Below are 27,198 nucleotides of genomic sequence, written 5' to 3' on the forward strand. Positions count from 1 at the left end.
AAGAGAAGTCTGGGCTTTCTCACCCACCGGCTGTGAAACAAAAATAGGTATCAATACACACCCATCTGCTGGAGGAAACAGTGAAAAATATGTATTATTTATGCAGTACTTCTTTAAATAGGAGCAAGCAGAGACACTGAACCAAAAGACTTTATGTGGCAGGTTACAAACATAAGGAATACTATGTCAAGATTTGCAAACCCACTCACATACAAGCTCTGAGAAGAAGCTGAAACGCTCCTTTCCCCAGGTGACACAAACCAGACCTTGGAATATTACGTGTTTCTCATTCTTCCCTCCCTTCCCCCAAAAGCTTTAACTACCAAATCCTACTGCCTCTTGGGAGAGGGCAGAAATCCCATGTAACCACAGACCCCAAAAATGTTTATTGATCTGTAAAAACAGACATGCATTGCAGGGAAAATCTCCCCAACCAAGCACATATTCATAATTAGGCAGTAGTCAAATTCTCATGTTTTAATTTGAATTTAGGTCATTAATACCACACTACTTAAAAAACCCAAAAATCCCAGACACAGCATAGTCTAGCCAATGCAGAGGTTCAAAAGAGAGCAATTGTACACGTGTTTAGTAGGGAAAAACATGTTCTGCCTAGCAACCACAGGCTCTCCTGGCTGTCCGGGGGAGGAAACTAGCACTATAAATGTCAGCAAGCAAATTATGCCACTGTGCCTGAGATACAACGGCCTAGTCACTGGGCAATAAAAAATTAAAGCAGAGATAGTTATAGAAGCAATATTCAGAAAACAACATGCAACTATTAGCTTGTTTCCCTCTGTATCTTTAAATAAAGTTAAAAATTGCTCCCAGCTAGATGGGTTATGTGCTTGGACTTATTTATAAGCTGATTTCTTGCCCGTTTTATATACAGGATGAGAGAGAGGACACTGAAAGCAATTTGCCATTTTGATGTTATTGAAACAGGAACTCAGTGTGGTACTAAAGCATATGATGGTCCTGAATCCAAGGTCAGACAGGGAACAGGTTGTCTGAGGAAGATGGTTATCAAAACAAAGCATTGCCAACAAGATGGCTTTTTTCTTTTTATCCTTTTTTTATTAAAATGAAAATTTCTCTGCCACTCTAACTAGCTGAGATTTTTCAAATAGTTCCATTATTGTTAATGTACTGGGCAATTTACTGTGAAGCATGAACTGAGACTAGGAGCCTCCTCCTTCTGGAAAACATGTAAATGAATGGATTTCTGGCCTCAGAGAAGATCCCAGCCATATCAGGCAGCCAAAGAAGGTTTAAGGAAGGACTGTCACGTCCATCTTGCAGATGAATCTCAGTGTGGGGAGGTAGCAAGTCTTGCTACATGTTCACCAGCGGGATCTGCACCTGAGAAGGACGTTTCCAGTGCTGCTTCAGTACTGAAATGAAATGGCCTTTCCTCACTGGTTCCAGTCCAGAAGAGACCAGTCAGGACCTAAGGTCTGCTGACTGCAGTGACCTACATGAAATGGGCTTGCCAATTCTAGGACAAAGATCAGAGTACACCAAGGTGATGTGTTTCCCTTAGCACAAATTTCCCTGAAACTAGAATATGCATGTTTACCAACTTGAAAGTCACAGCGATTCACTCCCTCCTTTACCCCAGCATTTTATTTCTTTTCCCCTTCTCTGATACCTTTGAACTTCACTGCTGGCGTGAAAGATTGCGTGCAAGGGACATCAAGCAAGTGCCAAGGCTGGGAAGACAATGACCTCACCTTGAAAATATTAGCAACATGCTGCTTTACAATCTTCCATCTTCAGGACAGCTTCCCCTGGGTGACAGACTGTTCCAGACCCCATTTATGCAGATGTTCGTGGAGCAAATCAACAGCTGCCAAGGTCACAGAGGAGACCAGGCTGGGGCAGCCACAGGCATGGGTTGTCCCCATAATGGAGAGAGAAGCCTTCAAACTCCATTCACTGCCCTCTAAGTGGTCTCAAAAAGGGAGACTTGTCTTTCCACTATAAATAGGGTACAAAGTCAAAAAGTAGAATTTGTTGCCCTCTAGGTCCAAAGACACTATCTTGCCACAGGGATGATAGTACAGAGGAGCCTATTTTGGCACAGCACGTAGCCAGGCCCCAGTGGGGATGACTCTGGGCAGGTCACTATCAAACAGTTCAGCTTCATTTCAATGAATTCAAGAGATACTGAAACAAATCAATACCCAAGGGTAAACTGTGGCCATCTCTCACCTCCACACAAATGGACCATAGATGGCACTGGATGGGCTCTTCATTAGGCTTGTAGAGAATAATGGTGGTTGAGGAGAGTGTAAGTTCTGCATTTCTCACTGTACTGTGCAGTTAGGGAAGTGCTGTGAAATCGGAGGCTGGATGGATGGCATTTCATCGGAAAGCTACCCAAGCAGAGCTCTCACTAAACATAGTAGTGGACTTCCAAGAGAAAAAAGGACTGCAGACAAATCAGCTGGAGAAACCAGGAACAGGAAAAGGACAATCAAACCGAGCCCGACCCCCTTTAAACTGCCATTTTACCTACAATAAAAGGCTCTCTGGATACAGAGAGCTGCGACACAACAGATGTTGGAAGTGCCACTGGAGGAACATTGCTACCCCCAAACCTTATTATTTTATTCAGATGGCATCTCCAGCACAGGACTGCAATGCTTCCCAGTGCACACAAACATGTTTTCCAAGAGCATGGGTATCTCCAGGTGTGCTGGCATGTGTTTTCCTTTCAGTGTGTGACAGTTAAAACCTTTGGTGAGCAGAGACTATTGGGAACAGCAAGACCACAGGCTAGAAGTTCTGCTCATGCAGCTGCTCAAAGACAGGGAGAATGTCCTTGCTGCCCTTTGAAAAAGGGAGAGACTATGTAGAGAGCACAGGGGCTATGGCATATCTGCACCACGCACAGACAGCTCCTGCTTTCAGCCAAACCTTGGGAAAAAAAGCAAACCAGCCAAACAAATATTCCTATATTTCAGGGAGCAGCAGCCACTCCATTTTTCTGCCATGTGCTGGCTCCACAGCAGAGAATAAATGCCAGGATTGTACATGGCTGTCCAAGCACCCCAGCAGCTGAGACACTTGTCTTCATGCAGGAGGCCCATGGCCAAACTCTTTCTGCTAATTCATTCCAGTATCAGCCAGGAAAGAGCTTTCTCTGCACCATCCCCCTGTGTTATTTGCTGAATAAAATTCTTTCTCATTAACAGGCCAAAGCCCAAGAAACGGCCACTGGAACAAACAAGGTTCTGTGCAGATATAAATCCCCACCTCACCACCAGGGAATTAAAGCACAGAATTAGGCTGTAGCTGTTCCCTTTCAGCACAATGAATGCTTAAGCAGGTTACAGCTTTGCACTGCAGACGTCTTCTGGGGAGAAGAAATAATGACTTCTTTACCAGCCCGACTCACTGCTCTCAGGGAAACAAGCCTAGAGATTATCTGTTGACAAAACAGTTAAGAATGATTACTGCATGTCAGTGTGTTTGAAGCATTAATGTCAAGGATTGCTGAGTGCCAGTATTTCTTCAGCCTAGTGTTTTCCCATCAGGGATGTTTGTGATGTGCAGAAGGGCTAACATGGCTACCATGGGAGATGTCAGCTAACAGGACAACCTTCTCACTGCTGCTGTGACAAAAATTCATACAGGTCCCTGAGAAAGAAAGGTCCTAATTTTCCACACAGGAAAATCTGTCCTTCAGAGACTTACATCAAGTTTGTTAAGCACTGCAAGAAAAACAGTTATCTGGAAAGAAAAAGAAAGTCACTTACTGCTGGACTTGCTATCTGAACTGCTCATCAAAGCTGAAGATTTACCCTGTAATTCTTGAACTTGGCACTTTGCTACTCAGGACAAGCAGCAGCTGATGCACTCAAGGCAGACATGATTGGTGCTGTTTTGCAAGAAGGTGGGATGCTGGAACTCTTGGAGATTTTGATTCTGTTGAAGCCCATGGGCTGATTACAGGCTATACAATGGCAAAGTGAGCTTCCTCCTCCCGAGACGTTTATAGCTGGACTCTGAGGGGAACCAGGGAGCGAAGCAGAGCCCTTTCACTGTTACAGGGCATCCTGTATGTTAGATCCTGGATTGCTCCAGACCATGAAAAACTTAAACCATACTGAACTGAGGAACAAGGACAGAACAACTGCAGACAGGGCTAACCCTGAGACGAAGCTTTGGATGTGGTGGTGACAATTCAGAAAGAACACAGGCTGTACACAAACCCAAAAGATATGGGGGTTGTGGCAGGAGAGTTAGCAGTGCACACAGCTCTTGCCAGCACATCATCACTTCCTAGGAAAAAGCACAGAAAAGGGGATGAAGCTGCCAGCTCTGTGATGCTACTACCCAGGCTGAGTTTTGCACCTGCCTTCCATGCTATGCTTAGCATGTTCCCTCCTTCCCCTGCATTGTCTGGAAGATGACCTTTTCTCCTGCAAAGCCCTGCTTTAACACACCAAATACACACGGTGTATTTGAAAAAACAGGGATATTATATGCTGCCAAAACCACGGCCCAACAGAAGGTACATGGGCACTACGACTATCAGCAGTAAGTTCAGGTGCCAGTGAGAGTCGAGGTAACAGAAGGTCCAAGCAGAGGGGATTGCTGCTTTGAAGTGCAGCAGCACTTCCTGGTTCACAGACATAACTTGGGCACCAGTGGGAAATGCAGGTCCTTGAGGACACTGGTCATGCCAGACCTGGGATTTGCTCCAAGCACGGACAGTGGTGCACAGTGCAACATCCCCCACCATGGAGGGGCAAGGCCACTGCCTGAGCTCACCTTTGTTTCAAGCTGGAATAATTTCCAGACAGAAAAATGGCAGTGTGGCTGCTGGAGACTGTACAGGGGTGGTTGCAATCTAAACTTGCCACCAGTGATTGAACTGAGAAATCTGTGTTGTGCCAACAGGGCAGAGGAACGAGTGCCATGGGTATCAGACACAGATGCTGGAGGTGAGTGTGCCCCCAGCATATCCCATCTGCAGGGACAGCGTGGTTCAGTGACACAGACTCCCTCCTGACAATGGGAATCTCTGGGTTTCTTGCTCTGCCACGTGCTGTGCCTCTTGGGAAAAAAACCCAAAAACTTTTTCCTACTTTGGCGAGCCTTCTCTTTAAATTGAGATCTTAGTGGGAGGCTCTGTATCCTACTATTATGGCAAAACCAAATTTGAATTGATTTTCCCCAGCTGCCACTGATAACAAAAAGCCTGATACTACCAACAGTCATAAAATTCTTGTGCATATGCCCCTCAAACAAATGCAACAAGGGACACTCTGGCAGCAGAATCGTATGTCACCTCCTCTTCTGAGAGCAAAACTATGTGACATAGACTTTCAATCAAACACCAAAACTGCCAAAGTATAAACAGATATAGCTGTAAAGATCTATTTACCTATTCTCAACCCAGGGATTAATTTATTAAAATCTTTAGCTACTTTTGTACTGTTCTAAAATGTAGTACTATTGTACTATTACATGTTTATGAGTATTCCTGAAACAGAAATGGGACTTACTCAGCAAGGCTACTGATCATAAACTTTGACTTTGCACTAAATAAAGATGATACAGTTTCAAGTTTTCTTGTGTTTTGGATATTACGAACCCACTGAATATTACAGTGTCACAAGAAGGTTCTCAACAGTTAATTCCTATTCAGGAATAAAATCCTCTTTTTTCATATTTTGATGAATTTTCTCCAACATCTAAACTGTATAAACTTTAATTCCAACCACAGAAAGGAGTGACTGAAAAATAGTAATAATAGCTGCCCGACACGTTCTCATTCCACCACCTCAATAACACTGCTACAAACAAAACCTCCACACACAATAGAAGTTATTACAAACTATTTCCATCTACAAAGCCAAAACAATCTCTCCATCAGCATTTGCCCAGCACTAAGAATCGGCAGCTCTCTGGCACATGCCAGTCACCTTCTGTGACGACTCCACCTTTGACCCTCTCAGCCAGCACAAGCAAGGAACGATGGCACATCCAGTACAGGGAGAGCTGGGTGTAAGAAAGGGGGATAAATCCCAGCTTTTGGTGATGAGCCAAAGGAGCTGATTCACAACTCCACAGCATTGTGCTGGCTGTGGGGATGATACAAACTACTCAAGTGCTCCTTTGAAAGAGAGGTTGGTAGAAAAAGCTAGAGATGCAAGATGTGTGCTTGTGGAGGCTTGAGGACACAGGCCAGCTCATTTTAACACAGAATCAAAATCACAGAATCACCTAGGTTGGAAAAGACCTCTGAGATCATCGAGTCAAATCTAAACACAATGATATGCAGATGGTTTTGCTGTTTCAAACACACTTAAACTGCTCTTTAAGACCTGTGTGTGCTCCTCTCTCAGCATTCAAAAATATTTATGTTCCGGGTGTGAATCACCTTGTACAGCACAGCAGCTGAGACACTCTGCTTAAGTGATCAAAGCACCTTTCAGAGCTGCACTACCAGCACTGACAAACAGACCTGTTTTACAAACACTTTGATTTATAATCTCAGCGAGGTGACGTGTTTTCCTCCTCCTGTCCCAGGCTGGATACCCAAGTGGCACATGCTGACACTTACCTAGGAAGCCCTCTTCATCCACAATGATGGTGTAGTCCTCGGGGGTTTCCGTGAGGCTGAAGAACTTGCACCTGGCAAAGGCAAACAGTAGGAAAACATGATTAGATGCTGGACTGGTCTTTCACCTAAAATGGAGGTCCTTTCCCATCCAAGCTGTGGTGGAGGAAAGAGTCAAGGTCTGGTGTTTATGGAGAGGCCTGAGGCATTAACAGACCTGGATTTTATTCCTGGCTAACTCACACTATGTGACCCACATTCCCTGCTGCCTGCCTATGCACAATGGAGCTGGTAAAACTCTTACTGTTTTTTATGACTTAGTTGTTAGTTACTTTTCTCTAATTACCATATCCCTTAAGGCTTCCCATCACAGCCAGGACCTGCTGTGTTGCACTGACACAGAGCAAAAAGCTTTGCTCACTGACTGATCACTCCAGCACCCTCCAAAAGCCTTTCCATGGTTCATGCATGCAACTGTTTTTCCTATCTGTCCACTGAAATTTCTTGCCTTATCAAGATTTGACATCCAATCTCTCAACCAAGCCCCAGTATCTCTTCTTGTTGCTTCAGAGGCTGTTTCCACAAGCAGACAGCACCCCAACTTCCTATGCTGGTCCTCGCCCCTTCCCTGGGGTGCTCCAGGTGAAGAGCCGTGGTAGCAGCAATCAAGTCCATGGACACAAGGCTGAGCTTCCCCCACCTTGATCCCCTATTGCTTCTGTTCTGCTCCATGCTCATCTTCTGACACTACAGGTCATGTGCAGCACAGCATTCCCAGCTTGTTCAGCACTGAGCACCATGTCACCTCTAATAGGAGATAAAAACCAAATATGGCATGTGATTCTTCCACTGCAGACACAAACAGAAAAAGGTTCAGCCTTAAGGTTGAACACCACATATAGTTGAAAAGGATTTTTTTCCCTGACACACCAACATATGTACAGCAACATCTACTGAAAAAAAATCAGCTTCTATCCAGTTGGTCCCCAGTAATGGCAGGAAGGTTAGCACAGCATTTTTCAAGCTCATGTTCACCTTCAGCAGAGCATCAGCACCGTGCTGGGCAGCAACCCACACAGGGCTCCCAGGCCCTCCAGGAGCATGCCAGAGCACAAGAACTGTTTTTGCTGCCCAAGCCACAGGAGAAATTTTTCCCTCTAGAAAGCTAAATTGGCTGCAACATGAAGAGCCTGTGTCTCTAAGAACCAAAGAGCAGGATTTCACAGTTACATTATAATACTGTTCAATTTATCTGAGGCAACCTACAGAAAATATTTTAAATACTTGAAAAAGAAATATTGTTCTCAAGACCCCCAAATTTCACAGAATGTTCACAGTATAATTTCTGCACGAAGCACAGTTCAGCAGCATTCATCAGCCAAGGACTACCAGGGCTTCTCAGCACTGCTGAGCATCTGTGTTTTAAAGCGTTCAGGACTTCTGAAAGCCTGGAACCCCATGCTGGTGGTTCAAGACATCAAAAGATCAAAGCATTTACTTGATTAAAGAATCAGAATAACACCTGGCTGCAGCATTCTTCTGACTGGCTGAAAAGAATAAACACAGCAGCTATCCCCTCCAAAAGCAACAGGGAGAAAAATGAGATGGATGCTGCCCTCCCCATCATCTCATCAGAAAACCAGGAAGAAGCAACACACAGTTCAATTAGTTATCTGCCATGTAACCAGCACGATTTCATGTACATGGAAAGTATCAGACAATCTGCCTTTAGAGACTCATCCTGTTTCCCTGGAAGCATCCATCACAACAATCAAGCATGACACTCTTCCTCCTAGCACACACATATCACTATAAAATACAGACGTGGCCCCTCCACAAGAGAAACCACAACTTAATTATTTTGTGTCATCGGTAATAGCTGCTGTGACGGCCACATTTACCAACTCAAGTCTCTCTAGGAACAGTGCCAAGAGAAGCAGAAAATAGCAGCAGCCCAAATTTTTACTCTCACTTCTCAACTGCACAAGGCTGCTACCTGTGCAAGGGGTGATCCAAGCTGGATAAAATGGATTTCTGGGATGCTGTTCCAGGTGAGCCCTAGGAGGTAGAAGTATTTGTTATTTAGTGGACGAATTCCCTGGGAAAGTCGATGAAATTAAAGTCTTTGCTACTGCTACCCAACTGATCCACATGCACGCTGACTGGGGAGAAGCTCGTGGTCTTAATAAGGGAGAAAACATTAATAATAAAAAAACCTAATCTTGCCTGACCTGCAGTGGCATTTATGAAAGAATATTGAACCAGAACAGTAATAAATGTCTGTGTGCACCGCTGACCCCAGCAGAAAAAGTATGATTGTGACAGACGCTAGTTTCTGAGCACATATCTGAGGGATATGTACAGATGAAATCCCATAATTGCTGGCTCAGAACGCATGTCAAAACCCCATTATCTTCAAGTACCATCTTAAAGCCCAATCCCCAACTCAGTGCAGTTCTGTAAAAGGTCAGTACCACAGAGCCATCTGAATTTAAAAGCAAAGTCTTTCACCAGCACAGAGAAGACCAGTGGTTCTTGGGGTTTATATTCACTTTGTTCAAGCCAATGATGTGGGGTTTTTTTTCCCAAGGGAAATCTAAACATGAAAAACTGGAATTGCAAATCTTGTGTGACAAAACAGAAGGAACTCAATGTCATATCTCTCTCCTTATATAACACATGCCTCTTCCATTCAAGTTATTTCAATAATTTCTCTTTCCTCTTAAACCAGTCCTTGATAAGCTGAATGCCAACAACATCTTCTGTTATCACACCAAAGTCAAGAAAGGAAAAGAACTGCCCTTTAATCATTTTAAGACATCAGGCAAACAGTATTTCTCTAAGTACGTGTGGAAAGCATATATGTAGGAAGAGATATTGCTAGTTTCCTAATAGTCAAACCTCAGGTGGATTATTTTGGATTTCTGCCTCCTTAAAGTTTCAGTACATTTCCACTTCAGCACTGTTGCTGACTTTGACTCCCTAACAACATATGCCTTTTTCTGGCAATGCCACAAATGTAGACCAATCTATAATTAGATTAGATCTTTGAAACTGCAAAGCCTACACTGTGTATGGCAGCAATGCCCATGCTTGCACAGAGCAGGAAATCGCCTGTAGGATGCAGCAGCAGCATCGTGTCAGTTTGCAAACAGTACTCCAGCCTCTGTGGGAGAAGAGAGCAGGAAAGCAGAGTGGTTGGTCGTGCTTGCAGGTCCACCCCAGAAGTGTCTCCTCCAGCCATTTGGTCTTCGAGACTTGGTGAGATCACAAGAGGGACAATCCTGGGATGAAGGTGACGTTCGTTGGTTCCGGGTCACATGCAGAGCACAAGTTTGTGGGAATACTGCTGTGCATCATTTGAAAGTTCAGCACAGACAATGGTCTTTAAGGAAGACCACAAGTCTTACCTTCATATTTATATGGAAACTACTTAGTTAATTCTTGTCTCAGGAGGGTAAAGCGTTGCAAAGCTGTCTGTACTGTGGAAAACATCTGTTCCAGAAGCAGGTGGGTGGCTGGTCTCCTCACACACAGGAAACCATGCCCAAATGTCATTCAAGGCAGTCAAATGTCTGGAGGTAACACAGAAGTTTGCAAAGAAGCAGTTGAACTGAATGGGAATTAAGAAGAAGCAGCAGCAAGTTCATCTGTGTGAATACGAAAAATGTAATTTATTGGGGTTTATTCCAGGCTGTACTCTTTGTTATGTTATTATGACAATATATATTCTCAGTAGAGAAAAAGTCTCATGCTAATCATCAAATTCTTGGTGATCTTTGCAGTTTATAAATAATGACAAGGGGTGGATTCTAGTACATCATCTTTGGAAATGTATTTAGGAAAGCAATAAAGGACACTTGTGCTGTTAAGGTGATCCCAAGTAACATGCCATAGGACAAGAGGAAACAGCCTCAAATAGCACCAGGGGAGATTTACATTGGGTATTAGGGAAAACTTTTTCACCAAAAGGGTTGTCAGGCATTGGAACAGGCTGCCCAGGGAGGTGGTGGAGTCGCTGGCCCTGGAGGTATTTAAAAGACATGCAGATGTGGCACTTAGGGACATGGTTTAGTGTGGCCTTGGCATTGCTGGGGGAATGGCTGGATTGGATCTCAAGGGTCTTTTCCAACTGTCCTGACATGAGGTACTTGTACAGCCAATTTCTCTACCTGAGCAGCAACGTCTTGCCACAGTTCAGCAGCCCAGATGGGTTTCTGTCTGTGCTGCCAATTGGCCTTTTTCCATTGGTCCAGCCACCCCCACAGAGCATTTGCCACCACCCACAAGTCAGTGCAGAGGTAGAACACTGGCCATTTCTCTTGTTCAGTGGTATCTAAAGCCAGCTGGACGGCCTTCAGCTCTGCAACCTGACTTGATCCCCCTTGTCCCTCAGGAGCTTCTGTGACTCACCACCATAGGACTCCATACAGCAGCTTTCCATTTTCAGTGTGTCCCTACAACACGGCAGGAACCAACAGTGAACAGTGTGTGTCACCTTTCATTTTCTGGAAGCTGATTATATGGTGGGGCCTTCACAGCACATGTCACCTGATCCTCCTCTGGTAATAATCTGAAATTTTCACCTTTGGACCAGTTTGTGATGATCTCCAAGATTTCTGGGCAATTGGGGTTTCTTAGCTGAGCTCGCTGTGTGATCAGAGCGATCCACCTACTCTACGTGGATCACGTGGCATGATGTGTGGAAGGGGCTTTCCCTTTGCACATCCAGCCCAGCACTGGCAGTCAGGGTGCCAGAAGGAGCTGTGCTTTGGTGCCAGTCACTTCTGAAGTGGTTCCAACCCCTTCAGAAGCTGCCAGGATTTCTTTTTCAGTTGGGGTGTAACAGGCCTTGGACCCTTTGTATCCCTGACTCCAGAACCCTGGGGCTTGTCCTCGAGTCTCCCCAGGTACTTTTTGCCAGAGACTCCAGGAAGGACCATTCTCCCCAGCTGTAGTGTAGAGCACAATTTTTACATCCTGTCCTGTCCTGACTGGCCCATGGACTACTGCATGGGCAACCTCCTGTTTAATTTGTTCAAAAGTGTGTTGTTGTTCAGCACCCCACTTAAAATTGTTCTTCTTCTGTGTCAAATGATAGAGAGCGCTGACAATCTGACTGTAATCTGGAATATGCATCCTCCAGAAACCCAAAGCATCCAGGAAAGTCTGTGTTTCCTTCTTGCTGGTTGGTGGGGACACAGCTGCTGTTTTGTTAACTGCATCCATTGGGATCTGACAATGTCCATGTTGCCACTTTATTCCTAAACTCTGAATTTCCAGGGCAGGTCCTTTGACCTTACTTTGTTTTATGGCAAAACCAGCCTTCAGGAGGATCTGGATTATCTTCTCCCTTTCTCAAAATCTGCCTCTGCTGTGTTCTCCCACACAATAATGTCATCGATGTACTGCAGGTGTTCTGGAGCCTCATCCTTTTCCAGTCCATGGCAAATGGTGGGGCTGTGTTTCCAGCTTTGGGGCAGTCGGTTCCAGGTGTACTGAACAGCCCTCCAAGTAAAAGCAAACTGTGGCCTGCACTCTGCTGCCAAAGGAATGGAGAAGAACCCATCAGCAATGTCAGCAGTGGCACCACTTGGCTGCCTTGGACTCCAGCTCGGACTGAAGTTCCAGCATGTCCAGCACAGCGGCATCAGTGGTGCTGTGACTTCTTTCAGGCCACGATAGTCCACTGTCAGTCTCCACTCTCCACTGGACTTATGCACTGGCCATACAGGGCTATTAAAGGGGGAGCGAGTCTTGCTGACCAATCCCTGGCTCTCCAATTCATGAATCATCTCGTGGGTGGGGGTGATGATATTGCTGACATTGCATTGCTGTGGTGGCAATCAGTAACTGTTCTTTTGACCCTCAGCAGTCCCACAACAGAGGGGTCCTCTGAGAGACCAGGCAAGGTACCCAGCTGCCTAATTTCCTCTGTCTCCACAGCAGCTATCCCAAAACCCCAACAACACTGTTTTGGGTCCTTGAGATACCCTCTCCTGAGGTAATCTATGCCAAGGATAGACCGGGCCTCTGAGCCAGTCACAAGGAGGTGTTTTTGCCATTCGTTCCCAGTCAGGCTCACTTCAGCTTCCAGTACAATCAGCTCCTGGGATCCCCCTGTCAGCCCAGAAATAGAGGTGGATTCTGTCCCTACATATCTTGATGGCATCAGGGTACATTGTACGGTGTCAGCTAAAGCCTTGTGCTCTTGTGGGTCTGGTGTGCCAGGCCATGGGATCCACACAGTCCAATAGCTCCAACTGTCCCTTTCCTCCACCTGGCTGGAGGCAGGGCCCCTTTAGTCCTGGTCATGGTGCTCGTTGCTCAATTCTTATAAATATGACCTGGAGGTCCCTTCAAGAGGATTGAACGTAACATCATCCGTTCTATTCTGTCTGAGGACTTGTCCTCTGGAAACTCGAGCAGCATTTATCACTGAAGAACTTCGTGCAGTGGTTGTCCTACCTTTCAGCTCATGCACCCGTGCTGCTGGGGCAGAGGTGGGTTTTCCATCGGACTTCCTCATGTCCTCTCCATGGTCATGCAGGTAAAACCAGAGGTTACCTCGTGGTGTATACCCTCCCTCTCGAGCAGCAGGGCGCTTGCTCCCAACAGCAGAGATACCAGTCCATACTGGTGGGGCATAGGACACTTCCTCTCTAGTTTGCTCAACTCTTTTGAGTCTGCTCACAGTCTTGGATGGTCTTTCCACAGCTGAGGCGCAGGTCGGTAGGGAGGAAAAAAGATGATCTTCCTACTGCCAGAGTCAGGTGTCACCTGAAGCACTGTTTGTCCTCCTCCTTTCATTGACATCGATGCCAATGAGTTGGTGTCCAACGATGGCACGCTCCACACAAACTTCTGGCACAGGGATTGTGTGGGCTGGACCTCATCTGATCTACAGGGGACTGCTCATTATTGGAATCTCTATAGATTACCTCCAGCACAGCTCATTCTCTCAGGTACTGTGTACCTTTCTCCATGGTGTTCCACCTGCTTGGGCGCACCATTAGGTCACCCTTGAGAGAACACCTTTCCCTCACACTTGACAGGAGTTGCTTCCAGAGGCTGAGAGTTTTGTCCTCTTCCCAATCCCCTTGTCAGTGCCATGGGATCCTGGGACAGGGATCAGGGATCCCAGTTGCTTGGCTTCGCTACCATGTAGTTCCATATCCTGGGCTGTGATATCCCAGCACTGGAGCAGCCAGGTCACCAGGGCTCTCCTGTGCATCTTGCAGCTCACCCAGGGACAGGGATCAGGTGATTATCTCTGGCCCTGCCTCTTCCTCCTGTTCTGAGGGCCCTGCTTCCTCTTCATCCCTTACTAAGTGAACTGATTTTGTCTTGGATTTCTTCTTCTGTATAGGGGCAACTGCTACTGGCACAGGTTGTTCCTCTGGTTCAGCTGCAGTTTGAGTGGCCACAGTTCCTGTAGGTCTGCTTTCCTCCTCCTGAGGGTGTGAGGGTGCTGTCTAGTGTCAAGCAGTGTCTGATAAATAGTAGCCAGGATCCAGCACACTGCAATAAGCTGCTTCTCTCTGGAGCTGCCAGAGCATTCTCCTTGCAAATATTCTGTTACTTTATCAGGATCTTGTAGTTGTTTAGGGGTGAACTTCCAAACCACTGGAGCAGAGAATTTCCCAAAAATTTGGCTCATTTTCTCCCACATTCCACGCCACTCATGACTATCCACCCTCGGGGGCAGATCTCTGAATAACCTGCCTAGAACTCTCTAAACATCGTGTGGACAGCACTGGCAGGCTTAGCAACAAAAACATGCTTTCCTTAACATCCAAACGGAAGTCAAAATTCTCAAAAGCTCTTGTAACAGGCCCAATGAAGGAAAAGAGTGTGAAAAGCTGGGGAGAATCATTCTCCTCATTCCTCCCACAGGCTGGGTATGATTATTAAAGAATTCCCTGAAGGAATTCCCATCGAATCCTTCCCATCAAAGGCCAGGGCGGGAGAGCAACACTGAAGACACATCCCAAATGACCCTCATTGCCCTCGATGTGATCATGTCATACACTGATATCACAGAGTACAGCAACAAATCAATCCTGATTCTGCCCCCCCTCTGAAAAAGAGCCCCACGAGGAGCACACAGGGGAATAGATACAGGATTAGGTACCACACCCACATGGACAGACCAAGTAACACTGCGACCAGTGGCTCTGTACCTAACACAGCAAATGCGTAGATCAAATTTGTTTCCAGCCTCCTCTGGGGAGATGTGTTGTTACCTCAACCCTTAGTGGTCCACACTGGGCACCAATTAAGGCTGTCCTGGTTTATGGTACTCTCCAATTTAGTGCTCCCACTAAAACCACACTGCCGCTTGCTTCCCTCTCCCCGTCCAGCTGGAGGCACAAAAGGTAAAGATCACGGGGTGAGAAAAGAACAATTTACCGGAAACAGCTCAGAATAAGAAAATGAACAGTAACAGCAACAATATTAATAACAAAGGGTATAAGACAAAGAAAGGATTTACACAGAAAAGCCCCCAACACTAGACAGTAGTGGACTGTTCTGGCCACCATATATTTTCAACCAGAAGGAATGCCCTTCTCCCATCCTACTGTCCCTACCAAGGGAAACATTAAACATGTCACAGCACTTAGAAATGGCCAAAGGACACCGGCAACATTCCTTCCAGTCATTAACTGTGCTCAGATCTGGGACAGAGACGTTAGCAAACACAACTACAGATCGCCTAAAAAGACACTGTGATATTACTTTAGTTCATTACAGAAAGTTAATAATCCTCAAAACCAACACAGAACAAAACTAACAGAGCTGAGGCTAGGGAAAGCAAGTGTTCATGAACAGACATCAATTCAGAAGTGTCACAGCCTGTGCTATGCCAAAACTTCCATCACAATAACCATGATGGTCTTGTCTAATCCATACTACTAATAATGACAGTTTAAGCTACAGATTACAGTGTGTAAAGTTAAAAGGGAGACCTTTATTCAAGCCCTCTCCTTGCTACTTTTGTGGAGCTAAGCAAGTTACCTGAGACTTTATTTAGACTTTGAGACAACAGGGAGCAGAATAATAGAAAAATGATTGGCACCCTGGAGGAACAGAAATCAAGACAAAACACAGAAAGGATGACCTGTCATACACAAAATAAGCAAAGAAATAAGCAGATTTGGCTATGCTGGAGAAGATAACTGATCTTAAATACAGCTCACTGAAAAAGCCAGGACACATGGCAAAAATAAGCAAGGATTATTCAAAAAGTGTCAGCTGGGCATCTACTGTATTGGCTTTATTAAACCAGTATCAAACTGTGGTTCAGGTCTTCCTCAGGACAGTTCACAAGGCCTGCACTATGACAGCCCATGCAAATAAAATTACTGCTGCAAATGAATGACTAGCAGTAGCTTGAAACAACACCAATGAGTAATTCAGTTATAATTTTTTCTTTTTCTGTAGTCAGACCTGGTCAGTCAAGACTTCCCAGATTCAAAAAAGCTACAATATTCAAGAGTTATCCTTCACTATAACCACAGGAGGTATTTTTTTTGGTTCTATAAAGAGATACTTGGAGTTTATTTTGTATGAATAGCAAAGCCCAAGTCATGGTGCTTTCAGTAGTCAAAGCACAGCGTTTGTAGCACTGCTTTCTAAAATTTACTTGAGATGATAAAACATATCTTTCTCTCATTTGTCATGACAGCATTTTTTTAATACTTCCCAGGAACCAATTAGAAGGCAACACACAACTTGGCTGGTTTACTTTCTCCCCTTCAACAGACTTCCACCATCATACTTAGGAAGATTCTGTAAGAAAATCTGTTTTATCTCTATTTATGTGTAGAAATAAATTCTTGCCAAATGTGAAGAGACAAGCTAAAACTACACTGAAGTAGTGGTAAGAAAATTCTCTACATGAAGAAACTAAGGCATGTTACATGCTGGAATGGAGTAGAAAGCTCAGTTTTCTCAAGGAAACTACAAGGGAGATGAAGAGGTGCAAGTCCACCCAACAGTGCTCAGCAGAGAGGTGCTGCAGGAGATACAAAATCCAGCTTAAAACCATGCAAGTCTTACTGTGCTCATCTGTTATTTGTCCACTGAAGGAGCCAAATACAGAGACTTTTTTTTGTGAACCACATGAGAACAATACACAAATGAATGACTCTAGGTGTGGATATACTGAAGTTAAGATCTATTCTACAGCAAAGACTTGTCCTGGGCATGAATCTGTAAAATAATTTACTGTCCTGATGTAATTAAAAGTTGTTCTTAGCACAGATTTTTCTTCTTGGGTCACAAATTATTTCTAGTGAGCTCTGCTGCGTAATTTTTACTTGGAACATCACCACTCATCACCTATATTAGTGAAAGGGGTTGAACCAAAAACCTGGATCTGCACTCCACTGCCGTGGCTGGTCCCCAGCTGATGCAAGTGTCAGGAGCCTGGCAGGAGCCCTTCCATCCACACACTGAGCAAAGTCACCCAACTACCTCCAAATGGCTCAGCTGCACTCTGGGACTCCGGGAAGGATCCTCAGAGGGTGCTCAAAGAGTCCAGAGCACAAGGATGGGAGGCTGCAGCAGACCTGCACCCACGCTGCACTGCACACACACATAGGTTTTAGCATTCTTACTGGATATTTAGTGGGACTGAATACTAGTGCTCATAAGGATTTGGCAGATACAAGGCATCTGAAAGCCTATATGGTGCTCAGAGACAGGCAGCTCTTGGTCTAAAAAGCTATCAGTTATAGCAACATAATTCAAATTTTCCTGAAGTAACTGAAAAAAAAAAGTACAAGAGAATTACTTCACTTCTACTTCTCATTCATCCTTTCTTGTAGTTTCAAATTGAAACATTTCCTTTTCATTTTAATTGAAATATAAAATTTCGCGCCAGCAACAAACATTTTGTGGAAGGCACTATTCCATTTTGACATAACTGAGCCCCTCAAAATTTAATTCCATAAAGAACCTTCAATGGTTAATGCCTTCTGCTTTGGAAATGTTTATCTTGGTGCAGCAAAAGACAAAGGGGCTGGAAGAATCCAGCAGTCATGACTCAGAGGTGCAGACGGGAACAAGGTCCTCCACTAATCTTAAAGGTAAAAAAATATTAGAATAAACCAGCATTTAAGACAGGTATTTGCTCATGCTTCCACCCCACACTCTCTTCTTGGGCCTTTGAGACTGCACTGTGTTTCTCAGCATGTGACTACCCTGGACACGTGGCTCACATGCTCGCTGAAGCACAGGGTTGGCTTGGTGGCCTGCACGTGTCACATGCACTACAGACACTGCTGGGGGAGCAATAAGTGATATTTAGGTGGGCCATGACAAGATCCCACCTTCCTCTTCTGCTGCTAAACATGAGTTGCACAGCATAGCGCTGGTCTGTTCCCATCTTGGAAAACTCATTTCAATCATCAGTAGGGAAAAGAGAAGGCTGGAGGAAGGGAGAAATGACAGAAAATAAATACATTCAGTTAGGTATTACTTTCCCAAAGAGTATTTGAACTGTCTAGATTCATTATGGGCAAAAAGTGCAGGTGTCAGACTGCTGATGGAACTAGCTGCACTTGTGCTTGAAAGCACTAACTGCTGGAGAAAGGAAACAGAGGAGAATTACCAAGTCATTAATCTTCTGTTATTCTCTCAAACTTTGAGAACAGTTCCCTAATAACTGCCTGTGATTACTAGTTTTCCTTCCTGTCATCACACAGTAATTCTGAACCCAAATTCATCAGCATACGGGTGAACATGGATGGAGTGGACTATATATCTTTGTCCGCTGAAAATATCAGCATGCTTGTTTGTAGGGTAACAGCCAGGAAGTCAATAAAAGGTGCCCCCTTCTCACTGGAAATGATTTTCTATTTTTCCTACAACACAAATTTGGCAACTTCAAGTTCTGCAAGAAAAACTATTAGCTGATTTTGCCTACTGACCAGAAGTCAAAAACTAGGTTGCTCTGATAGGGGCAGGCAGCAGGCTAAGTGAAAGTCACAGCTACCCTTGCACCTTAGGATTTCTCTGTGCGTGGCACAAGGTGGTGGCCACTGGGTGTCCAGCTGCCACTGTAGTCAGTAACTTTGGAGGGTTGGGACACCTGCTCTTCACCTCAGGAACATCCAGGTGTACATGCAGCACCGTGGGGCGTCTGGATGATGAGCACTGGGCACTTGTCTGGGCTCAGCATTGGTTATTATGACAAAAGCCTTTTTGCAGCTCTGGTTCTACAGAGCTCAAGGCAAACTGAGCTCTATCCCTGGACATAAAAACTTGCTTTAAAAGGCTTGCTGTCTGCATTAAAAAAACAGGTCTTCCAGAGTCAGTGGAGTTGACACGGCTGGAGAGCCCTCCCGGCTGAGGAGCCTCGTACGGCGCAACGCTGTGTGCACCGAGCACGCAGTGATCACAAGGTGTGGGATCAGCTCAGGTACCCAACTCTTTCCAAGTCAGCATTCATCCTGTGCTGACCCTTTCTCCAAATGGTGCATAAATGTCTACCAATTCAGGTGGCCTTACACAGCTCTAAGCAAACACTGACGGGGTGATGCTGTTTGCACTGCCAGAGCAGCACTGAAGCACGTTCGCAACAGAGGCAAGTACAACACATCAGTGCTATCCCTGGATCCAGCAGGCTTCCCTGCCAGCTCACAAGTGCTCCCAGGATCTGCTTTTTCCCCCAACAGTAAACATAAGACAGGGCTGATGTTCAGCTTTCCCTAGAAGGAACCTCCCTCAGCTTGAGTATTGCAACTTAAGGAGTTCAACTTGCAATACAGGAGGAATGTGAATTTAAGTCAAGAAGTTTAGTGCATTCCCTCTTCATGAATTCATGGCTTTCTGGTTCACGGTGTTATATATCTGCAGATACATAAACAAAACCAAGCTGTAGGAACGGGTCTTGCATGTGGTTGATTTTGGGTCACTAAAGACTACATTCCCCAAAAGGCAAAGTGTGTAGAGAAAGCAAATTTTCGTTCTGAACACTGAAAACATGGATGAGTAATTCTTCCTCTAGCCACCACTGTTGGTTGATTCATATTATATTAAAGAAACTCAACTTGAAAAATTCAATTTTGAATTTGAGAGCAAAACAAAACAAAACAACAAATGTCCAAGGCTCACAGAAATATAACCAAAACCAGCCCAGGATTTATCAGCACGGTTTTCTGAGTTAAAAAGAAGCCACAAGAACCTGTGTTTGTTTTTTTGGTTTTGGTTTGGCAAAAAAAAACTTTCTGTCCGTGTAATTCTCTGAACATAACCCAGTTAGTTGTTTGCACCGTCTCTCTTTCCAACTCTTCTGACTTCCATTAAACCCAACACTAGCTTCACTAAATGCAATACAGGTAAAGGGTAAAACCAGATGATATTTTTCTTTATAGAAATCTGCCTTTAGCACTATTATCTGAAAGAACAGCGGTAGTGAGTCTCTGTATCACAAAATATTCCAGTTGGGATTGTCTCACTCTGCATTCAGCTTTTCACCATGGCCCTTGGGCACATTTCTGCAAGCTCCTGCCAGGGCAGTGCAGAGTCACAGAGGACTACCAGGGTGCTGTACAGCTCCACAGAGCCAGGAGACTGGCAAAAAAAGCACTTGTCACTCTTCATGTCAAAGGAAGATACTTGGAGGCTTGGCACTAGATAAAGTGAATGAAAGTCAAGCCAAGGCAGAAGGTGAGCCACAGCACAAGAGAAAATGCCAGACCTACATGTCATTGCAGCAGCACACAGGTCTCCCCAGGAGCCAAAGCAGTGTGGCATTGCCAACATCAGTGATACCAAGAGCCTGGAACACAGACCAGCCATGGCCATCCTAAGCAGTGCTGAGGTAGATGCTGACCTACTTCTGACCCCAGGCCCCGCCTGTGCTATACTGACCTACTATGAACCCCACTATTAGTGGGAACCATAATAACCATTAACGTGCAGGAAGGACAAGGACACCTCCTCTCAGCCCAGAGCACTTGAGGGAAAATAGGAAACTGCCCACAGGGCTTCTCTGCACATTCTCCTCTGTGAACTTAACACCATGTATTTACACAGCTTTTCCACCCTTCTGTCTCTCAAAAAAATTTTATTAGGAACAAATGTGAGAGGGGACTAAGATCTTCGCAGTGTGATTGGTGTCAGAGCCCTCAGACCCAAGAGACAGGAGAGAAGCCAGTAACAGAAACACCCAAAAGATAAAATAACCTTAGGTAACACATTCCTCCAGTCATTACAGCCTGAGAACAGTCAGAACAGGCTGTCATGGCTAAGCCAGATCCTGGTTCTGCAGTGAAAGCACCCTGCAACTGCTTCCATTCCCAGCCTCCACGCCTGGTGGGATGGGAACAGCTTTGTCCCAGCGCAGGCAGTAACACATCTCCTGGGTTACCAGATCCAGTCCCCAAGGCTGCAGGCACTGCCCTGTGCAAGGAGGGGAGCAAGGGAGGTTGTGGCCATTGCTACTGACCCAAACCTACACTGCAGCTGGGAAAGTTCTCTTCCTTTTAGGCAAACCCATAAATAACATCAGGAATTATTTCAGTCTGCTAATTTAGATTGCCTTTGGATTTACAAATAGGAAAATGAGACAAGACTCTTATCCATTCTAAAAAAACAACAACCAACTGCCAACAAAAACCACCTCTCAGCAAAACTGCCAGAGTTACATTACCAGGTCCAGACTCAGATCCAGCGCCTTGCTCCACACCAGTCCTATGGGCCAGCCTATGACTCAGCTTCCATTTGTGATACAGATCTAAACCAATCCTATTGAGAAGCATGGGGATATAAAACCAAACCAAACCTCACTATATTTGCATTTATTGTGCTAATGGGAACTAAATGAGCATCTCAGGCATTACTTTGCTCATGTTTTATTGCTGTTGTTCCTCCAGCTTTATTTTTTTTTTAAGAAATGTATCAGAAACAAAGCAACAGAATAATAGCAAAAAACTCTGAATTCCCAAACTTCATCAAAACCCATAAAATAATTTGCACAAAACTACTGTCTCAGAGCATAACGGTAGAAGACTTCTTAAAGTCCTTTAATTTGTTCCTGTTGGTTTGATGCCCCCCCAAAGCATCTTTAACAACATTGCTTACAGTTTTATCATTGTTAATGACAGGAAAGCAAATTTTCAAATCTCCACAGAGTGTCAGTGAGTGTTTACATCAAAATGGTGAGAGCTCTTTGCTTTGGGAGAGGATGCTATAATCAAATCTCTGAAGAAGAAGTTGGAGCAGTAACTGAAAAGGAAGTTTAGTTCGTGTGCATTGAAAAAGGATTCATTTATTATCTAACAATTAACTAACTGGTCCAGACACACCTTTTCCTCTTCTCTCTTTGCTATCCTGGCCTGCCAGCACTCTTGAAAGCCCATCTATTGTGAGCCAACTTACGTCACACGTGAGATGCTAAAGTAATTCCTTACATTTGAGAAAGCCCAACATTTATTTAAGCAGAAGGTAACTGTGCTTTAAAAACTTTCTCAGTACAGCAGCAACAGTATCCCCTGATCACTATCAAGTTGAACTCGTTTTCAGCACAAGACAGAGGCAAAGTACAACACAGAATTTTTCTTAACCATAAATTCTCTTCTACAAATCAAAATCCAAACAGAGAAACACATTGTAGATGTGGGTGTGGGACCTGAGGTTTACAGTTGAAAACAAAGCATGACTTAATGTACAAGAAAAGCTTGTGAATACATTTTACCAACTGGATCCTGAAGGATTATCCTATGAGGACAACGCAAATGCTAAGAAAAAGTCCTGTTTCCTTTTCCCTTCCAGATCAGGCACTACCATATCACTCCTTTAATGCCCTCTGCTGCAGAATATTGACTTTGACTATTCTACCAACAATAAAATACAACTGAGTTTTTGTAAATGCAATGCTGCTGTACATCCAAACCCAAATATTTGGGGTTCATAGTAGCTATTGTTGTGTTCAGCCAAAAACCAGTGATTATTTCGTGGACTGAAAAACACAGACTGCAGAGCATATGCTTTTTATTTCAAAGATGGGAGCAACCCAGGCTCAATGCTCTGGGGGCAAGAGGTTCTTACAATATTGCTCCAAGATACAAGAGAAGGAGGAAGAAACAGACAATCCACTGTGGACTGGAATTGATGAACTTTTTTCCCTGCAGGAACCATAAACACAATTTTCCCAGCATGGGACATAATAGTTCTCCCACAAATTACTAAAATATATTTCCAGTGCTCAATACAGAAAGTTAGATGCACAAGAAATGTTTGCAGCTTCAATGCAGGCAGTAATTGAGAACATGTGTGGCAGGGGGATTAAAGAGGAGGGAGGTGAACGAGCAAGCCACACTCCATCAGAACAGGGGGGCAGGAGAAGCACATTTCAGCCCTCATAGATTTCAAAGACCTTCCATTTGCAAGCAGGTCCAAACCCCCACATTACAACTCCATCTGAGGGGGAATGCTCTCTGTGAGGTTGCATGTCAACTCCAAATTTAATGCACTTTAACAATTTAAGAGCCTGAATAAAAAATAGTTTCATCAACTTTCTCTTAAGCTCAAAGTGAGGGTTTAGCTTCTTGTACAACAAAGGACACTTTTACAGGAAAAGCAACCTTTGACTGCTCTCATTTTCCTAGGCTCTGCTTTTGGGTCCTACTCAACATGGGTACTATCCAGCCAAGTGATGAACAATAAAAGCAGTATTTCTGCATATTCTAGCTCACATTATATGCAAAATAGTGTTGGAGATGTGCCTGTAGCCAGCTTTCCATAAACCTGTAGTTAACCAAATCTACAACACTCAGAGGACTGAAAGGAAGCTTCATTTTCCTCCTTTGCTAATGAAGCAAAAGGAAGCTGCTCTCATGCCAATGCTGTCTTTTTGGATAAAGTTCCCTATATGCATAAGCAAAGGAGAAAATGCATTTCAAGAATGTTAAGGTTTTTAAAGTAAGTCAGTACTGACTGGTCACAAAGTTTCAGCCTTGAAAACGCCAGACAGTTTTATTTTTAACAATGCTCTTTCTAAATTGGTCTCTTCAGGCTGCAAAGGAAGAGCCCATGGTAAAGGTAGAAGCATCAAACTTCTTCCCAGGCCTACCAGACCCAAGGAAAACATGAGAGATCATTCAGCAAGTCCGCATTACATAGCTCAGAATGAATTCTGCAGTTTTGGAATATTGTTCCTAAAATCCAGCTGCCAGATCAGGACCCAACCCAAAAGCCAGAGCTCCTGCAGAAGTATGTATGTCATAAATGATACTGCAGAGCAAGGGTCACTGGGTCAAAAACAGTGTCATGGCCAGAACCATCCCACAAACGTTTCTGGTTGCTCAGTCACACTGCAGGAACCCAACAGCCCCTCTGTGGGGCTGAGCCTCGCTGGCTCTGCCTCACACCCTGCAGGGCCACCAGTGTGAGAGATTCTTGGCAAACTCAAAAGCAGCTCAAAGCAGGGCCTCAAATCAATGCTCCAAAAGTCTCCAGAAATTAATGTTCTGAGGCTTTGGATATGTTTGCTGTTTAATTTGACTGGCTGCACTTTACCTGCAAGGCCTTCTTATTTGGCTTTTGACCCTTTCAGAGTTTCAGCACAAGAACTCTCATGCCCTCTAAGCAGCACCCAGCACAAAAAGGCACAGACATTTCTAGAAAGCATGTGGCACAGAAGGCTTTAGGAACACTGCTTGATAAGGCTGTTCAGTTTGCTGAGTGGCGAGAAAACAGCTGCTTAGAGCCAAGGATTCATGAACTCAATTTCCACTTAAACATCTTATAATGCCTGGTGACTGAGCAATAAGATGGCAGGTGAAATACAAAGTCAATAAATGGAAATTAATGCATAAAGGAGGAAAATAATTTAAGTTCTGCATGAAGAATGACAAGACTCTAAATGAGTTATTACCAGTCAGGAAGAAGATGCTGGAGTCTTCATGGCTGTTTCCCAAAAGGGTCAAGGCTTCCAAAGACGCTGAGAGAACAGAGGTAATCGGGGAAGGCAGGGGTGGGGGAGAGGGGGGCAAGGCACATCTCATTACTACAAATCACAAATTCAGCACATACCCAGATGCCAAGTACTTCATGATCAAACCATCCCAAGGCTACCAAACAGGTTGGAATTCAGTTGGAAGAAACACAGAGAAAGTGCCAATGGTGATCCAAGGTGTGGAAAACTGAACAGATGAGAACCGTCCAACTGCAAGAAGCAATAGCTCAGTTTGGGATTAAAGGGAAAGTTATTATGGCCAAGGTGATTAAAGAATAATTCATGTCTCACAGTGTGAGAAAGAGGGGCATCCAATACACTGATCTGATAGCATAAACTTTTCAATTTAAAAACTGGCATGACTAGGTACCTACATGAGAGGGATGGCCAGATAAAAACACAAAAGCCAATATGCACAGGGAAGAGACGGGTTCAAGGTCCCTTCCAACAAAAACCATTCCAACACTGAACACGATGTCCCTTTAGGACACCTCTTGCACTCCTGGCTCTGGGAGGATGCTCCAGGATATGGACACTGGCCCTGTTTCACTTCCCTGAGCAGCCCAATCAGTGCTGTGGAAGACACAGTGCTGGGCAGGATGGCTCTTGCCTTTGACCAACCTTGTATTCCAGAGGACAGACCAACCTAGTGTTCCAAAGGACAGCACGGCTCAAAGCAAGGACAAGACAAGAAGATACAGCATGAAATAAAAACCTGTGGTCTTAATCCCTTTCTTTTTCTTTGATGTTTTATTACTTTAGGGAGTACTTGTGCAATCTGGCAACCTCTGACATCTTGTCCCTTTCAGGTAACTGGCCTCAGGGTCAATCAGCTCCAGACACACGCAGTCACAGAGCAAAGCCCTTCCCATGTAATTTCCTCCTCTTGGTCCTTTTAGGCATGGATCCTAGATGGACTCTTCGTGCTGAGCTGCCACTTGGGAGAAATTTGTCAGCTCTTTCCCAGGGTGGGGAAGAGAAAATTACCAGCACTAAGCTAAGCCAGTTGTCTGGCTAAGAGCCTGCTGCCTCAGATACAACCACAGAGAATTCCATGCTTCAAATCCTGATTCTCAAATTCCTGCTTCTGAGCCCGTATATCAGAAAGGGTAAAAGAGGAGAGTTAGCTAAAAGCCAGGTAAAGTCTGCTATCAAGACGCATCCTCTTCTGGCATAGCTCTCATGGCTACTAAATTTGTAAAGTTTTTTCAAACAAGATGAATTGTGCTGGGAAAGGGATACAGAACAGAATTGTATCAGGAAAAAGGTCAGCGTTTTAGTAATGGTTTAGAGGTTCCAGCTACCAAAGAACAGCGTTAGCTGTTATCTCAGCCAAACTAAAAAGCACCTAAATGGCAGTGGTCAGTCCATGTTTTAAAGAGGCATTTAAAGTCTATGGGAACCGATCCAATGCATTTAACGTGCTGGGAAAACCTTTCCACCAGCAGAGGTAGCAAGAAATTAAGGTAGTTCGAAGTGAGACCCTGAGGGCACGGACATCATCTTTACATTTCCAATTGTCTTCAACTGGATAGGCATTTTGGAAGTGAAAGGAAATGCTGTGCCCCTGGCAGATTTTAATACTTAACTAACAGATTTTCCCTTGCCCTACACTCTTTGCTTTAAACTGTAAGTGTATCAAGTGCAGCACCATTTAAAATACCACTTCACATGAAATTCTAATCCCCATTTCATTTTATGTTTTACTGCATTACCTGTTTCTTCACACAGAAGGGGAAGATGAGATAAGGGGAAAAGGAGATGCTTCAGTAACCAACAGTCCCTACTCATGTTCTCTGGAAACAAGCCAAAGACTGCAAAACAGCCAGGCCTTGTGATGGCCCAACAGGCTATAATCATGTACTTGTGCACAAGTGGTGTGGAGGGCAAGTATTAAAATAGATTGAAAAAATTTAAAGCAACAAAATAACAGCTATCAAAGATTTACAGAAAATTAAAATTGTGAAATCACTAGCTGAGATTAAAAAAAAAACACAACAAAACTACACAATCTTCCTCTTGTAAAGGTTTGGGGAAGAATCACCTCCCTCAACCTGCTGGCCACTCCTCTTCTGATGCAGCCCAGGATAGGATTGGCTTTCTGGGCTGCCTCTGCACACCACTGGCTCATGTCCAGCTTTTCATCCACCCCAAGTCCTTCTCTACAAGGCTGCTCTCTGTGAGTTCCCCCCCTGCTCACCATCAGAAAGTTCTCTTAAAAATATATTTAGGTCACAGAAAACACTTGAATACCCTAGAAAAACATACAAAACTAAGTAAAATGTTGAATTAAGACAATCACGGGTGGAACTGCAACTAAAGAACACAAGTTATTGCTAGGCTGTGAGTGGACCTGACAGGGAACTGCTAAATTACTGTTGTGGGGGAACAACAGAAGAAAAGACTCTTTGAAAGGCACCTGGCTTCTGTTCGCTGCTTTTCACAAGAAGACCTCAAAGCACTTTCTAAAGAAAGTCAGTATCAATATCAGGTTTTATTGCATCTCAGCTTCACAGGACAAAGCACAAAAGTAGATATTCGCTCTGGCCTCACACAGCCCAGGCAGGCCTGAACATTTAGTGCTCTTCCAGTAAGTCCTCTGGTAGAATAAACAGTTTGTAACAGTTAAAGAACATTTTTAACCTATGCTGAG

At 44.4% G+C, this 27,198-nt stretch overlaps 1 protein-coding gene across 3 annotated transcripts in view; it reads right to left on the bottom strand.

Moving 5' to 3' along the window:
* Positions 1–27,198, bottom strand: part of CASTOR2 (cytosolic arginine sensor for mTORC1 subunit 2) — a 122,596-nt gene that overhangs the window by 48,139 nt on the left and 47,259 nt on the right. For all 3 annotated transcript variants that reach the window (XM_027704949.1, XM_027704948.1, XM_027704947.1), the window contains exon 2: positions 6,581–6,651. In XM_027704949.1, coding sequence (XP_027560750.1) covers positions 6,581–6,651 — 71 coding nt within the window. The remainder of the gene's footprint in view (positions 1–6,580; positions 6,652–27,198) is intronic.

This window comes from Neopelma chrysocephalum, unplaced genomic scaffold (genome assembly GCF_003984885.1).
Source record: "Neopelma chrysocephalum unplaced genomic scaffold, ASM398488v2 Primary Assembly neopelma1_299, whole genome shotgun sequence".
NCBI classification, from domain to species: domain Eukaryota; kingdom Metazoa; phylum Chordata; class Aves; order Passeriformes; family Pipridae; genus Neopelma; species Neopelma chrysocephalum.